Source organism: Phaseolus vulgaris, chromosome 6 (genome assembly GCF_000499845.2).
Source record: "Phaseolus vulgaris cultivar G19833 chromosome 6, P. vulgaris v2.0, whole genome shotgun sequence".
Classification (NCBI taxonomy): domain Eukaryota; kingdom Viridiplantae; phylum Streptophyta; class Magnoliopsida; order Fabales; family Fabaceae; genus Phaseolus; species Phaseolus vulgaris.
This window is the reverse complement of record NC_023754.2, coordinates 27,253,720-27,269,224: the sequence shown is the minus strand read 5'-3', so window position 1 is coordinate 27,269,224 and position 15,505 is coordinate 27,253,720. Positions and strand designations below refer to the sequence as shown.

The 15,505-nt window shown below is 28.5% G+C and overlaps 2 protein-coding genes across 2 annotated transcripts; both read right to left on the bottom strand.

Annotated features, from left to right (window-relative positions):
• Window positions 1-1,887: 1,887 nt before the first annotated feature.
• On the bottom strand, window positions 1,888-4,727 carry LOC137832430 (GDSL esterase/lipase At1g29670-like). The gene is made up of 5 exons (XM_068640591.1): window positions 4,411-4,727; window positions 3,331-3,455; window positions 2,975-3,220; window positions 2,438-2,693; window positions 1,888-2,335 (listed from the first exon to the last, which is right to left on the bottom strand). Exons 1-5 carry the CDS (start codon window positions 4,655-4,657, stop codon window positions 2,112-2,114), a joined length of 1,098 nt encoding a protein of 365 aa, XP_068496692.1. The 5' UTR covers window positions 4,658-4,727; the 3' UTR covers window positions 1,888-2,111.
• Window positions 4,728-10,914: 6,187 nt separating this feature from the next.
• Window positions 10,915-14,511, bottom strand: LOC137832429 (GDSL esterase/lipase At4g18970-like). Its single transcript, XM_068640590.1, has 5 exons — window positions 13,902-14,511; window positions 12,818-12,942; window positions 12,463-12,708; window positions 11,460-11,715; window positions 10,915-11,350 (listed from the first exon to the last, which is right to left on the bottom strand). Exons 1-5 carry the CDS (start codon window positions 14,128-14,130, stop codon window positions 11,127-11,129), a joined length of 1,080 nt encoding a protein of 359 aa, XP_068496691.1. The 5' UTR covers window positions 14,131-14,511; the 3' UTR covers window positions 10,915-11,126.
• Between the last annotated feature and the right edge of the window lie 994 nt (window positions 14,512-15,505).

The following is a 15,505-nucleotide window of genomic DNA, read 5'->3' as shown; positions in this document are numbered from 1 at the left end:
CCTAATTCTATTTTCAGTTGTGTTGTGTTTTGATTGAGGAAGGAAAATATGATGACTTAAGAGAGTGAGTGTATAAGGATTTAAAAAAAAATCTGCGTAGAAAGAAAGTACGTTTAGATTTAAGTATGTTAGAGTTGTGAGAATACTTTATTGAAGTTTGTGAGTGATATTATTTTTTTAAATGCATAAAATGTATGATTACAAATTTACCATTCTTTTAAAAAATAGAATAATCAAATATTAGTACTTTTATCTAAATTTGAATGAATTAAAGTTATTAATAATATATTCCGATATAGTTAAATAATTAATTAAAAAAAAATACGATATAGTTAACGAAAAATATTTTACATGTAAAATTTTAAGTATATGTAAAAATTGTAAATTGTTTTATAAAAATAAATAATTTAAATATTTAAAATTTTAAAACTTTTAATTAGAAAATCCTTTTTACTAAATATAAATAGCATTATTATATTTATAATTATTATTATTATATATTTTGTTTATTATAAATAACTATGTATTTTTGTCTTAAAATTTTATTTTATTATTAATTATTATTTTATTTTATTAAAATATTTGTGTTAGTTAAATATTTTTAATAACTAATATTTATAATAAAGTCTATTTTTTATTAATGGAAAATATAAAAAAAAAGTGAAATTCTAAAATAAAAAAGGATAATTTTGGAAAAAAAATCAATGTTGAATTTATTTTTCATTTCGTTCTCTTCATTTTAAAGGTAAAAAGGATTTATTATTTACACTTATATTTTTTTTTCTTTACAAAATCATGAATCCAAATAAAATCTTTGCTTTTGCTTGTGATTGTGAAGATTACATCCATAAAAACAAGCATTCACTTAAAGTTACAATGCATCCATTATATCAGAGAGAAAAATCACTAATAAATCCCACAAGCAACATGAAAACTCATAGAAAATTACTTGTACATACATTAGTTTTAGACAGCAAACAAAATCAGAGGCACTAGACCAGTTGTACTATATTGAAAGTGCTTCCCAACTTCTCATAGTTGCATTTCTTCTGCTCCCTTCAAATTGATGTTGTTTTTAGATATAAATTTAAAAATTATTTAATAATAAAAAAATAGTTTCAACATTAATAATTTTTTTTAAATTATATTTAATTTAATTAATATAATAAATTTTAGTTTTTATTTTTATTTAATTATTTTTTATAGTGATATATATATATATATATATATATAATTTAAGATTAAATTGTAAAGAATAGAAACATATTTTATCTTAAAACATAAATTAATATTTATACATTACTGTAAGAAAATCATCAAATTTTAATTAAGTTTAGATATCAAAATAATTAGTTATTATTGTACTAAATTAGATACCATTTTAAAGACTAAAAAAATTATGGATAACTAAAGTAGTTTTTATTATTAATAAAAATTTATAAAGTAGTTTTTAAATTGGTAACTAACAATTAGCTACAAAAGTTTTAGCTACTAATATTTGAGTAATTAAGACAAATTTAGAAATAAAATATTAGTAGCAAAAACCGTGATAGCTAATTTATATATTGTTCTTACATGGGCCTAGAAACAAAACTTTTTCCTGTAAAATGTGTTGACTTCTCAAACTTTCTGATCTTCTCAGTCTATATTCTCTCGGGTTGGGCTTTCGGTCCACTTCTTCTATGACTTTAGATTGGGCTTAGTTGTCTGGCCATACTTTTTAAAAATGACAAAAAACAGCAAAAAATACGTGGCAAATATTAAACAAATATGTACAATTTTGAAAAGGTGTTAGAGTATACTATTAATTACAAGACAGATTTAATCAACAAAAAATGGCAAGCAAATATTTTAGGCAGAAAGTAATTCACTTAATTTTAAGAAGTGTGAAAGCAAATAATTTCTTGTCATCTTATTGACTTTGGATGAAAATACACTTCATCATTAGTACATAACTAATACTAGCAATTCCAAAGCTTAACCAAAATTTTTATGGCAAATTACACTTGGACTTGTTAACACAAACATAAAAGACATGAATACTATAGAGGTTTTAGAAGCACACAAACATTACAATAACAGTAACACCTTATGCCATTATTCTAGAGCCTCTAGATCTGAGCTAAGCGATTGATATCAATAGGGTAAGCATCCGATGCAGATTGCGCATTGTAAGCTCTCCTTCCAATCACAGTATTGGCAGACTCTGTTGGATGAAATGCATCCCAAAACAGGTATTCTCTCCTGTTCCTGCATGGGGGTTGGAGAGGCAAACATGTAATTTGACCATTGTTCCTTCCAACTCCACAGCACCCAGCATTTGTCACTCTAAATCCTGAAAATTGAAGACCACATGGGTATAACATGAGCATAAACTATCTCCAAATTTGACTATCAACAAAATAGCATATGTTTAGACAGAACAGAAAACAATTACCAAAGGAAGCTGGGTTGTTTATGATATCTTGAAAGATACCATAAACGTTTACATAGATCACTCTGGCATCTGGGAACTGGTTGTTGAATTGATCAACAAGAGATCTCAATCCGTTGTTGAATAATTGGTTTGCAGAATTGATTCTTGCCACACATGTTCTACCATCTGGGCTGTTTTGGGCCAATGCATTAGGACTGCAACCTATTTGACCAACTCCAAATAACGCCATTTTCCTTGCCCCATTATTGTACAGAATCTGCATCAATCACAAGCACATAACTATTTAGTTTTTAAGCTCTGAACCTGTATATCATTTGAGCTCTAACCTCATATCGTAACATTTGATTCCTTCTGTTGGTTTATATTTATTACCAGTACTATTACTATTAGACATGGAATTATGAACAAGTTTTTCCAAAAATAGAATATTGAAAAAATATATGAACAAATTGGAAATTGATTTTTTAGTTGAGGAGTTATGGATAAAAATGATGAAAAGCTAATAGAAAATGTAGATGAGAAGAAGCAGATACTAACCCTGAGTTGTTGAGTATATGCCTGAATAAGAAGATCAGCATACTGCTGGGGTGTGTACCGTCTACTGCTGGAATAGACTAAAGGCATGAAATAGTTATTGAGGTAATCATTGCTACCCAATCCAATTGAATAGATGCACTTGCTCAAGTAATTTGCAGCTGTATTCTCATCTCCCAGTAAATTTACAATCTGGGACACCGTTCTTTGGTAATTTTGTACCTGCCCACTAAAACTGATACGACCACCCTACAGTTTAAGTAAAGTAGAAAACGTGTGAACAATTATAGAAAATAACCAAATGGTTGCCAAATTAATGAAGAAAAAGTTATGGCCAAAATAAATGAATAAATAAGCACCAGTTGCTGTCCAGTTTCATCTCTAATGCCGGCAGCTGCAGAAGCATAATTGACTCCCCTAAGTATGTCTCGACCTCTAGCTGTTGCATAGGGACTTATGTAACCGTTGAACCCCAAAAGCTCAGCTGTTAAAGTTCAAGACAAAGTTAAGTTAGACAAGAGTACAATATTTCATATATGCAACTATTAAAGACTCCATTTCGTCCATTTCTAGAATACACAGCTCCTACTTTCCTCTTACCTTCTTTTTCTTTTTATTATTATACTATATCAGCATTTGGTTAATTTTTCTAGCTGCTGCTCTTTCCCTCTTTACTTCCCTCCTCTACCACACCAGTTAGGTCTTAGTCCAAGGACTACACCAGAACCAGACTGTCTTAAATTGCAAATTCAATGCAGCCAAACCAACCCATGTGCTTCATATTTGAGGGGTAGACATATAACTAAAGTCAAAGAGGAGTAGTAACATGCGCACAGTTTGAAAAACTTCACCAAAGTCAAATTTTTAGTTTCTGACAAAAAAAAATCTCATTTTATTTTATAAACTTTAATTCTAAGTTGGCACCGTGTAAATATTAGTGTTCACTTTAGGGTTTAATTTTGTTTTCTGATTTCTGTGAACTACTTTTTTTTATTCGATTTTATATTTTCAGTGGCAAGTGATGTGTGACAAAGATAGTCTGTGTCTTAAAGGCCTTTCTTAGTTAGAAGCAAAAATTAATATGCTGTGTTTTTTTTGCGTAAATTTAGCATCAATGCATCGTATAATTGTCGTCCAAGTTATTAAAGGTAATCTATGATCGAATACAAATGCATACATATTTATATAAGTTGAATTGAATTCACATGTATACCTGTCTTGACTGATTAAATAAAAAAAAGGGGAAAACAATATAAAAACATTATTGACATGAAGTAAAATCTTAAGTTGGATAAAGGGTGACCGAATTCTGCTCTCAAGTAGCATATGCAAGTTTGATAAGCTAGTTAAAAAGTGTTTGAACTTGAACAACTTATTAACTAGTACTATATGAAGTAAAAAAAGGAAAATGATTATTTTTGATAAATTAAGAAACTCACCGACTACATCAACAGTAGTTTTGCCATTGGAAAATCTTCCAGTTGGGCCACCACTGAAGTCAATCCCATAAGGAAGGTAATTAGCTTTGGCCAATGAGTTGAGCCGGTTGTTGTTGCCATTATCCACCAAAGAGTCTCCAAAAATAAAGTAGCAAGGTACTTGTTGTGCAAATCCAACCCCATTACTCCATAAAATCACAACCAACATCACTAACCCTATATTCATAATGTGCTTCCCAGATGCCATCGTCGCAAGAAATGAAGCTACAACTTGCGAACTATGTGGTTTGGGATTGAGTGGATGATGAACTTCTTAATGAACAAAACTATTTATAGTAGGAGATGGAAGAGAAAGGACCAAACTTGTAGTCTTTTACAGTTGGGATATTATTGTTACGAGCATTAAATTCACGCGGATATGTATAATGTGAAATTCAATGACCACAATCCCCTGCTTTATCACTCTACCCCTCCCATCATCTCTTTCTCTCCTCTTTCATGTGGAATTAATTGCTTTTTTCGTAGTGATGGGAATTTCGTTACCAAATATCTATATCAATATTACAGATGCCAAAGAGAATATTATAATACCCTTTTACTTATCTCTTAAAAATAATAGATAAATATAGAATTAGTGAATGTATTAAAAAATAGATTTTAAGCCTAACAGTTGTGGTCTAACACTTTCTCTTCACGTTGACACTGTCAACTCGTTTGATAACCGTCTGATAGTGGGTGATTTGACAAGATCAACAAACACTCACAATAATAAACTTAAAATGACTCTAATATCATATTAAGTCATATTAAGAAAAGAACTTTAAATCTAATTCAACCTCGTAAAGCTGACTTATAAAGTGAAATTTTCATTCACATATATAAAATGTAATAATCTCTAATTTATGGATCTCCAATAAATATAAAACTACTGTATCATTTACTTAAGTTCTAGAATACAGTTTATTAGGAATTTGTTTGAGTGTACGTATTTATCATAAGTATATTACTCACTGATGCCTAACTTGCTCTTAGATTACGCACACATGTTTTCGTAATAACATCTGCATAACTGCACTCGTGATGCGTGAACTGCAAGCACAAATTCAAATCCAAATTTGTCTGCAATTTTTTTTTATACAAAAAAAGTTCAGGTATATAAATCTAAGATCTGATGTAAGCTAGGCAAATTAAATAAAAGTTTTTTTTTATTCTATGGTCCAAATTATGAATGCAATATAGTGTATTAGATAAAGTGGAAGTAAATTGAGGCAAAGAGAAGGCCTTGTATATGAAGCGAGTCTCTTTCCTAATTAAGGGCATTCAATGTAAGGTCTGAACTTGTATCTTGCTTATTGGCTGCGTTCAATCGATGTAAGATATATGATAATGTGAATCTAAAATCAACGTCAATCATTTTCTTCCTTTATTAGTTTTATCTCCCTCATTCATTTCTTTTTCTTTTTTTATAAAACTGTCTGGATCTAGCTAGGTTACTTCCTTAAAAATTAAATAGAAATAAGATTGAGAATAATTAAGGAATTATTGAAGATATAGTTTAGATCTAATCATAGACCTTCTCTGCCACTCTTCATGCCTTTACTTTCTCTTCTGCTAGCTGTTAGCTAGTAGAAAATGGAGAACAGATAGTACTAATTAAACAATTTTGAATTTCCGAAAGGGAAATAAATGCTGATAAGAAAATGAAATGAATGCAGTGTCGGACAGCTTCATCCGGCTATGTCCCTAATCTACTCCACGTTTCAAAAAAATTATCCACAATGATTATTCAGAAGGTATTACTCACTCTTCTCCGTTTCACAAGAAATTGTTAGTATTCGCTTGAACTATTCGCCTTGGTATAGGTGAAGGTTTGGTCGTGAATTTACGCAAAGTCTCATTGTGCTTCCTTCGGGTATTCTAATTGGGTTTTGAATCCAGTGAATTGTATGATGATGATAATTTAATGTTTTCCTATAGTTAGTTTGGTTGTTCCTTAGATAGGAATATGGTAAGGTGTTTTGCTCTTTATGTATAAGGGTTGAACCGTCCCTGAAGTGGTTTACATTTATTTATTTTTTATTGCCGATAAAAAAAAAACAAGAAATTGTTAGTTGCTTTTAGAAAACATAATTTATATTTTTTATACAGATTTTATTTATTTTTGTTCTGGTTAAAGTTTTTAAAGGACAATGAGATCTAACTACTATAATTATATAGGCTGGAAGCATATTATAAAAGTATATGATAGGAACATATTATATTATATTACACAGTGGATTTTAATCTTAACCCAATCCTATAAAATCAGCTCATGAGGTGAAGTTTGCATTCACTTATATACAATGAAATATTTTTATTTCTAGTCGATGTAAGATCTCCAACACATCCCTCACGTCGAGAGTGACAATTCGTGCGTAAGACAACATATTATGGATGGTCCAATAACGACCTGATAGCGGGTGACACGATAGGCCCAACAAACACTCGCTAGGATATACTTTAAATGGCTCTGATACCATATTATAAAATAGAACCGAGATGAACAAAAGAGTAAAAAGGAAGGTAAAAGATATGATAATGAATATGTCTAATATTATTTCATTGAGATCAAAACAAATAGTTTGAATATATATAACCAATACACATTGTAGGTCTAGCCAAAGAGAGAAATAATCAATCAATAAATACTAGAATCATGACGGACAAAACAAAATAAAGGTTATTCACCACTATAAAGAAAAACAACTAATAATTATAAAAAACACAATTAATATTAGGATCTTTCTATAACTCTGATATCCATGTCCTTTAAATATTATATGTAAACCACTTTTTTTATTATTATTATTATTATTATTATTTGGATAGAGATAAATAAAGAAAAATAAGAACATATCCTTTTCGAGGATATAAGTATCACAAGAATAAATTTTAGTTTTTTCATTTTATATTTTTTGGATTAACAAAATGTAGAATTTGTCTTTTTTTTTACTTGGGTTACATTTGAACTTATGAAGCTTAAAAAGAGTTCCGAGATACGAACACGTGAGTACATACAATAAAGAAGCATGTGACTCATTCAAACTTAGTATATAGATCTATGATATTTTTTGCCAGAAGTAAACAAAGTTAAAGAAGAAGTGAGAGCATGAATGTGTGACACAAACATCAAAACATGAAGTTAATTCTAGCCTTTGATGTAAATCTAGGTTTAAAACTTATTTGAATCGGATAAAAAAACCATATGTTAAAAGTTGTTTGAATTTACTCTCAATAGAAGAAATAGACAGATATAATATATACAAAATATAATTAATTTAGAAATAATCTTCAATTAAATAAGTTATCTCTCACCTAACAGTTTTATTAAAAGGTTTTTTTATTAAACTTAACTCTATATCCTTTTCAACAGTGATTTCTTTGTTAGATATTTACCAATTAAAAATAAATTGTGAAATGTTCATTTACTTTAGACAAAGCAAATGACCAAAACCTGAGCAAGTTAAGCTACTAAGTAAGGAACCTTGAATTGATTTATCAATTATCACTTCTCATGTGTATTAATTCTTTGGTGATAAAAAAAAGTGAATTGACAGTCAAAAGAAGAAAGAGAAGATAGATTGTGATTAAAATCAACCTGAAGTCTACACTAAATTTTGCTTGAAACACCTCTTAATATTTAAAAAAAAAAAATCATTTAGTGTTGATAAAAAAGAAATAGGTCATTTCTAAAGAAGAATATAATACCTTAAGTTTTGCCAGTGATTTTTCAAATCATGGAAGTGATTGGGAAGGGACAAATATAGGTGTAGTGGTTTATCAAATCAAAAGTATGAAACTTTGTAAATTTCCTTTGCTTTTTGAACTTTTCTGGCCTGCATCAATGCTGATTTTTTTTATAAGAATTGGTACAATTGGACTTTTGTATTTTAAACCTTTTCTTTATATGGTTGAAGTAGCTTCAAATACTTCAATTTATTTATTTTATTTTTAACTGATAATTTTTTTTATTAAAATAAAGAAAATGAGAGAGAAAACTGTTGATGATGATTCAGTCATAACACTCGATATTTGAATAGTTAGTTATTTGGAGAATTAAAAGTAGGAGTAGGAGTATTGATGATGGTGGGTGGATAAGGCTTGGAAGATGTCAACTAAACATAAATGGCAGAAGATGGTGAATTCAATGATTTTTTGGCTTTCATACCGACTAACATAACAAGCTTGCATTTTTCAACACTCACTGCTAATACTTTATTGTTCATTCGGTCAACTTCTATGCAGCTTTGAGCAAGTTGTCGTTGACTTTTGAGTCGGTTGTGCACCAATTGTAATTGCAATTTGCAGTACAACCGTGTTTGCACTGCATGCTCCACAGGTCAATATAAAATATCGCTGCATCTTAGTAAGCAAAAGATCCTCTGCACTTTACACCTAATAGAAATCCAGTATCAATTATCTCACGGCTTAATCATAGTCAAAACGAGTTAAGTCTAATCCGGTAAATGATTCTGAGAAATTATTTAAGTCAATCAAAATCAGATCAAATAAAAAAATTGAAAAAAAACAAAATTTATTTATGTTGAAAATTCACGATAAAGATTAGACAATTTCATATTATATAAATGAGTATAAATTTCACTTATTACATAATTTTATAAGGTTGAATTAGATTTAAAATTAATTTCTTAATACAGTATCAAAGTCATTTAAAATATATTTTAATGAGAATTAATTAAATCGTCACTTACTATTATGTTATTATTAAATTATTCATAAATATATGATCATAAAATGATAGTTTCATGTTATAAACTGATTTTAAAAAATTGAATTAAATTTAAATTTTAATATTTAATAGTTTTAAGAGATAAATGCTTATGTATTTCTTTACTTAGTTTCATATCGTACCAATGATATAGTAGTAGGTAAAAGTTGGTGATGAAGTTTATCAATAACTATAAAGATGAGATGTTCCTTTGTTTAGAAGTTTTGAATTCCTAATAGGCGAAATTCATCGTGTACTATTGCTTTTATGACTGACTAATTGTGATTTCCTGTATGATATCACTTGCATTATGCTATGCATCATTCATAAATTATCTTTGTTTTTAACTTAACTTTTAGAAAAAAACAAAATCACTTTAACAAATAATCTATTATAATTAAATATAATTGATTATTTTTTTAATATCATTCATTATTATAAATAAGTTAATCAATTATTTTTATTAATATTAAGTTATCAAAAATTGTTTCAAACACAAATTTTACCATTAATCGATTATTATTTAAATAATTTATTAAATTGTTCTGGTTGAATTTTTATATTTAATAATGAATAAAATATTTGATTAGTCTTTAATATTAATTATGTCGAGCTTGATGAAAAATACAAAACTTTCATTTAATCGATTAACTTTCAAAATATAATCAATTAGATTGTTTTTGGTTAAGCTTTTTCCGTTGGTTATCCTGTTTATGGTCATGCAGTAGCTGTAATGGAGGATTTTGATGGGTTGTAAGACTGTTTTGTTATGTTTTAAATATATAAGTGGTGTATACAAGTTTAAATACTCCTTTATTTAATTTTATTTTTTTGTTAATAAAAAAATGGTATATTGAAATTATATTTTCAAAAAGAAAAAAGAATATAATTATCTTTATAAATAATTTATCTAAGTTAAAAATATTCCTGCCAAAAGTACTATTGAAGAGTAGGAACTAAAAAGAAACCTTCTAAATCGGATAAAAAGTTCAGTCTAAACAAAAATAAATTATCTTAACTAAACTAATTTTTAGAATATATATTAATTTTATATTTTTTTTTTAAATCCACAAAAGTATCAAATCTAAAATCATAGTAAATTACTATATAAGTATATTTTAATGGAATCTCCACCAGCTGTCCTCAGAGCATTATTCACCTTCCGCGTGGGTTGGTTTGAAGTAAGAGTGGAAAGCTTTATATTTGTTCTGTAATGTAATTTTTTTTAAAAACTAAATAATTAGTAGTTAAAATTTTGATGGTTAATTAAATACAAATTTAAAAATAATTAATAATAACAAAAATTAATTTAAAAATAAATAAAAAATTAATTTTTAAAATGATTTCTAATTTAATTATTATTAAAACTAATTATTTTTTATTTATAAATTTAATTTCTATTTTGTGATTTTTTTTTTAGTGTTTTATTTTGTTTGCGGGAAGAATTATTTATTGTAATGTTTTAAATGAGGGTCGGGGGTATAAGTAGTAAGTAGGGTTTTGGGTCTTTAAATTGTTTGGTTAAAAAATAAAATAATGTAAGCAATGAGAATGTGTATAACTAAGAAAAAGAAGGGGTTCCATTATAAAAAAAAATTCTTTTATCCCTTTTCTAAACTCTGAACTCTGAAAGATTATTATTATTACAGTTCTTCAATCCTCTTCTTCCTTCACCTTCATCCCTCACTATATAAATGAAAATACCAAGTAATAAAAAACCGAAGAAGGTCCCAGAATACTACAATATTTTCTATTCTCATATTTTCTTCCTATATTTATTTTATAATCAGAGTAGTTAAAGATCTCTCTTAATTAGTTCTCCTTAAATATTTTTATCAAACATTAACAATATAAATATTCCATCTCCTAAAATTACACATTAGAATGAAAGTTACTATGGCACAACTTATTGCAGTTACTAGAGAATTTTGCCACAAGTAGAAGGTCTTTAGATCCGAACTAAGCTATTGATATCAATAGGGTAAGCATCGGATGTAGATGGAGCGTTGTAAGCTCTCCTACCAATGATAGTATTGGCAGCCTCACTTAGATGGTATGCATCCCAAAACAATACCTCGTTCCTGTTAGAGCATGGAGGTTGCAGAGCCACACATGTATATTGACCATTGTTCCCTCCTGCCCTACAGCACCCAGCATTTATCACTCTGAAACCTGAGAATTCAAGAAGACCACATCCCAACAAAATGAGCACCAACTACAACTATGTACAAAAATTTGAGTCCCAACAAAATACCAAATGTTCTAGGCAGAAAATAATTACCAAGGGGTGATGGGTTAGTTCTGATGTTTTGGACGATACCATAAACGTTTACATAGGTGAATCTTGCATTCCGCAACTGGGTGTTGAGTTCATCAACCATAGATCTCAATCTGGTGTTGAATAATTGAATTGGAGAATTGATTCTTTCCACACATGTTATACCATCTGGGCTGTTTTGGGCCAATGCATAAGGGCTGCAACCTATTGGAGCAATCCCAAATAACACCATTTTCCTTGCCCCGTAGCCGTACAGAACCTGAATCACAAACACAACAATCAAGCTTTTAATTTGTTAACCCTTATTTGAGCTTCTTACCTGCACACTTTGTACAACAATCATTTCATTTTTTGTTGTTTCTTTTTACTAGACTTAATTTTACTTTATTGTCTCCTTAGTTTATCAGTTTTTGTTGATAAGTGGAATGTGAATATAGGAGCAGTTAGGGGGTGAGAAAGTAGAGGTCAACTTGTTGGTTTTCGCAGAAGCACATAGATGAAGGATGCAGGGGCACACTGCTGATAACTACGGTCAGAGAATCAAATCGTGAGGATGCAGGGGGCACATTGCTGATAGCTGCGTCCAGAGGATCAAATCATGGTCATGTCCATAATTTTCAAGTTGCCAGCAAGCTTCACTTACAGCAATACCAAAATTGTAGCATTTTTCATCTTGAAACTGAGGGCGTGTACGCTGCAGAGATAGCTCACTACATATTTTGTGATTAAGGAACTGTAATGTATGCTTCTATAATATTTTTGGTGGTAGTGGACTGTTTGTAACATAATGTGTAGGAGTTTTTAAGCTTCAAACACTTTTCTTATTGGATAGTTGTGTGTTATTAAAGAGTTTACAAATAGAAAATTTGCATTTCTTGTCAGAAAGATTGTAGATGCTAAATTTTATGTTTTCCTATTTGTATGTATTTGGTTGGAGAGATTGTTTTGTATTGTGTATAACAATAAGAGGGAAGGTAGTAGAAAATAGGCAAAATGATATACCAACCCTGAGGTATTGAGCATATTGTTGAATAAGAAGATTAGCATACTGATCTGATGAGTACTGAGTGCTGCTGCTATAGATTCGAGGCAAGAAGTAGTTGTTAAGATAATCTTCACTTCCCAATCCGATTGAATAAATGCACCTATTCAGGTAACCTGCAGTTCTGTTCCAATCTCTCACTAAATTTACCATATAGGACACTGTCCTTATGTGGTTTTGCACCTGCCCTCTAAAACTGGTTCGGCTTCCCTACAAAGTTCAGCACAAATCAACAATTATACAAAAAAATAAACACCATAAGACTACCAAATTAATGAAGAAAAAATAAATAAATAAATAAATAAATAAGTATAAGTACCAGGTGCTGTCCAGTTTCGTCTCTAATTCCGGCACCTGCTGAAGCATAATTGACTCCGTAAAATATGTCTCTGTCTATAACCCTTGAATATGGACGTATGTAACCGTTCAACCCCAATAACTCAGCTGTTAAATTTCAACACAAGGTTAGACAACATTTCATATATGTTTACATGCATATGTATCAGCTTTTTTTGTTAAGAAATCAAGGTGTCTGTTGAAATATATCTATCTGAAATATATCTATACCAGAATTAGACTCTTTACTTGCACATTCACTGCAACCAAACAAAACCATGTGCTTGGTTTGTATCGGAGAGTTAGGCAGACACCTAAGGAGGAATGACTCAAAGGGGCAATATGCTCACTTTTTCAAAACTTGAATGATAAAAAATAAAATAAAATATTTTCACTAAATTGTATAATTTTAAATTTCTTAAAATGGGTTCAAGATATAATCTGCGAATATTCTCCCAATCAAATGATTTTTTCCATCAAAATCCTATCATGCGTAATACTAAGCATAATAAGGTACATGTGAGACTGGTTTTAAGAGTTTGTAAGCAGTATGTTTTGGATTATGCGGTGATGTCAATGGCAAACCTTCATTAAGGGCATAATGGTGATTTATAAAACTAACTGAGTTAATTTTAGCATTCGGAGAAGGACTACATTATTGTATTTTTGTATTTTTAAAAGTTAAGGATGTTTGATTAAATTTTTTATTAATATGCAAAATAAATTTAATAAAAATAACTAAATAGTGTGGGGTTATGGATGAGTCCAATAACACGGTGAAGATAGACATGCTACTGATCTCTGAAAATAATAAAAAAATATTTTTATTTTTGGAGATAAACTGCGAAAATTAACTGAATATACAATATTCTAATTAAGACAGAACAACAACTCAATTAGAAAACACAGTATTTTTGCTAAATTAAATGTTCTAATCGAAAACACAGTATTTTTGCTAAACTAAATGTTCTAATCGGAAAACATCCTTCTTTACTAAAATAAATAAACTAAACAAATATAAAAAAGTAATTATATTACAGAAAAAGAGGATAAATTAAGAAACTGACCTACTACATCAACCAAAGTTTTGCCATTGGAAAACCTTCCAGTTGGGCCCTGAGGGTAGTCGATCCCATAAGGGAGGTAATTAGCTTTTGCATATGACCAAAGGTTGTTGTTGTTGCCACTATCTGCCAAAGAGTCTCCAAAAATAAAGTAGCATGGAGCTTGTTGTTGTGCACCTCCAATCCCACTCCACAAACCCACACCCACTATCACCATTACCACTATATTCATATTCAACTTCACCACTAACAAACCAAATTAACAACAATAATTTATATGCTATCTCATATCACCAAAACTATATATAGAAGGAAGACAAAAAACCAACCTTTCACCATTCGTATTTTTTTTATGAGCATTAAAATCACCCGGAGTTAATGTGAAATTCAATGACTTACATTATAGCCACAGTAGCCTTGTACCACTTATACCTATAACTAGTTCAAAACAATTAAAATCTAGTGACTAGTTACTTTTAAATTTTGTGTTTCGATCAAACTCTACTTATACACACTCAAATCAAAATAATATGGAGATTCCCAGACATCAAACTGTATATTTAAAGATACTTTAGAAAGTTACTTAGTGTTTAAGAATAATTTTGTGTTAAATGGCTAAACACCCCATGTATCTTTTTTATCTATTGATGATAAGTCTTCATATTTTCTACATCTTAAAATTTTGAAAATAATTTTTTTTTTAAATATTTTCAAAAATTAAATAGATTCTCACATTTATAGTGTTAAAGAAATATTTTTTTCTCTTGTGTTTAAGCGAACAATTACGGTTGTCAATGAATAAAAACACTAAATAAAAACAAAATAGCACGTTAATCGAAAAAAGTTTCTACGTACAACTTTTTTCCCATCAAAGTTATATTATATATATATACATATATATATATATATATATATATTAATTAATTAATTTTCATTTACCTTTTTATCCTTTTATTTTAAACTTAAATTTTTATTATTTTTATTTAAAATATAATTATTATTAAATAAAATATATAAACATTATAAAAAAATAATTATTATAAAAAAATAATTAATCATATTATATATAATAAATATAAATAATAATAAAAATATTTATATTTTTAATAATTTAAAAATAAATTTATATAATAATTATATTAATTAAAAAAAGTAAAGATAAAAATAATAATTTTATTTAATATAAAAATAATTTTTTATCAAATATTTATAATTATAAATATTTTAATAATATTTTAATTAAAAATAATTATAATTTATTAATAAATATATAAAATTAATTTTTAATTATTTCTAAATATAAGGATAAATTTGTAAACTTACATTTTTATCAATTAAAAAATATATAATTTCAATCACACTCATCATATCATTCACAAACCTTTACAAACTTTCCCCAAACTTTTAACTTTATTTATCTTAATCCAAACACCCTAAGGCTTTGTTTGGATTAGGGAGTGGAAATGAAGGAGTGAATTTGAGATGATTTGAAAAGAAAGTTAAGGTGTTTGGATTAAGGTAAATAAAGGAAAAGTGTAGGCAAAATTTATAAAAGTTTGTGAGTGATGTGATGGATGTGATTGAAATTGTATTTTTTTTAATTGATA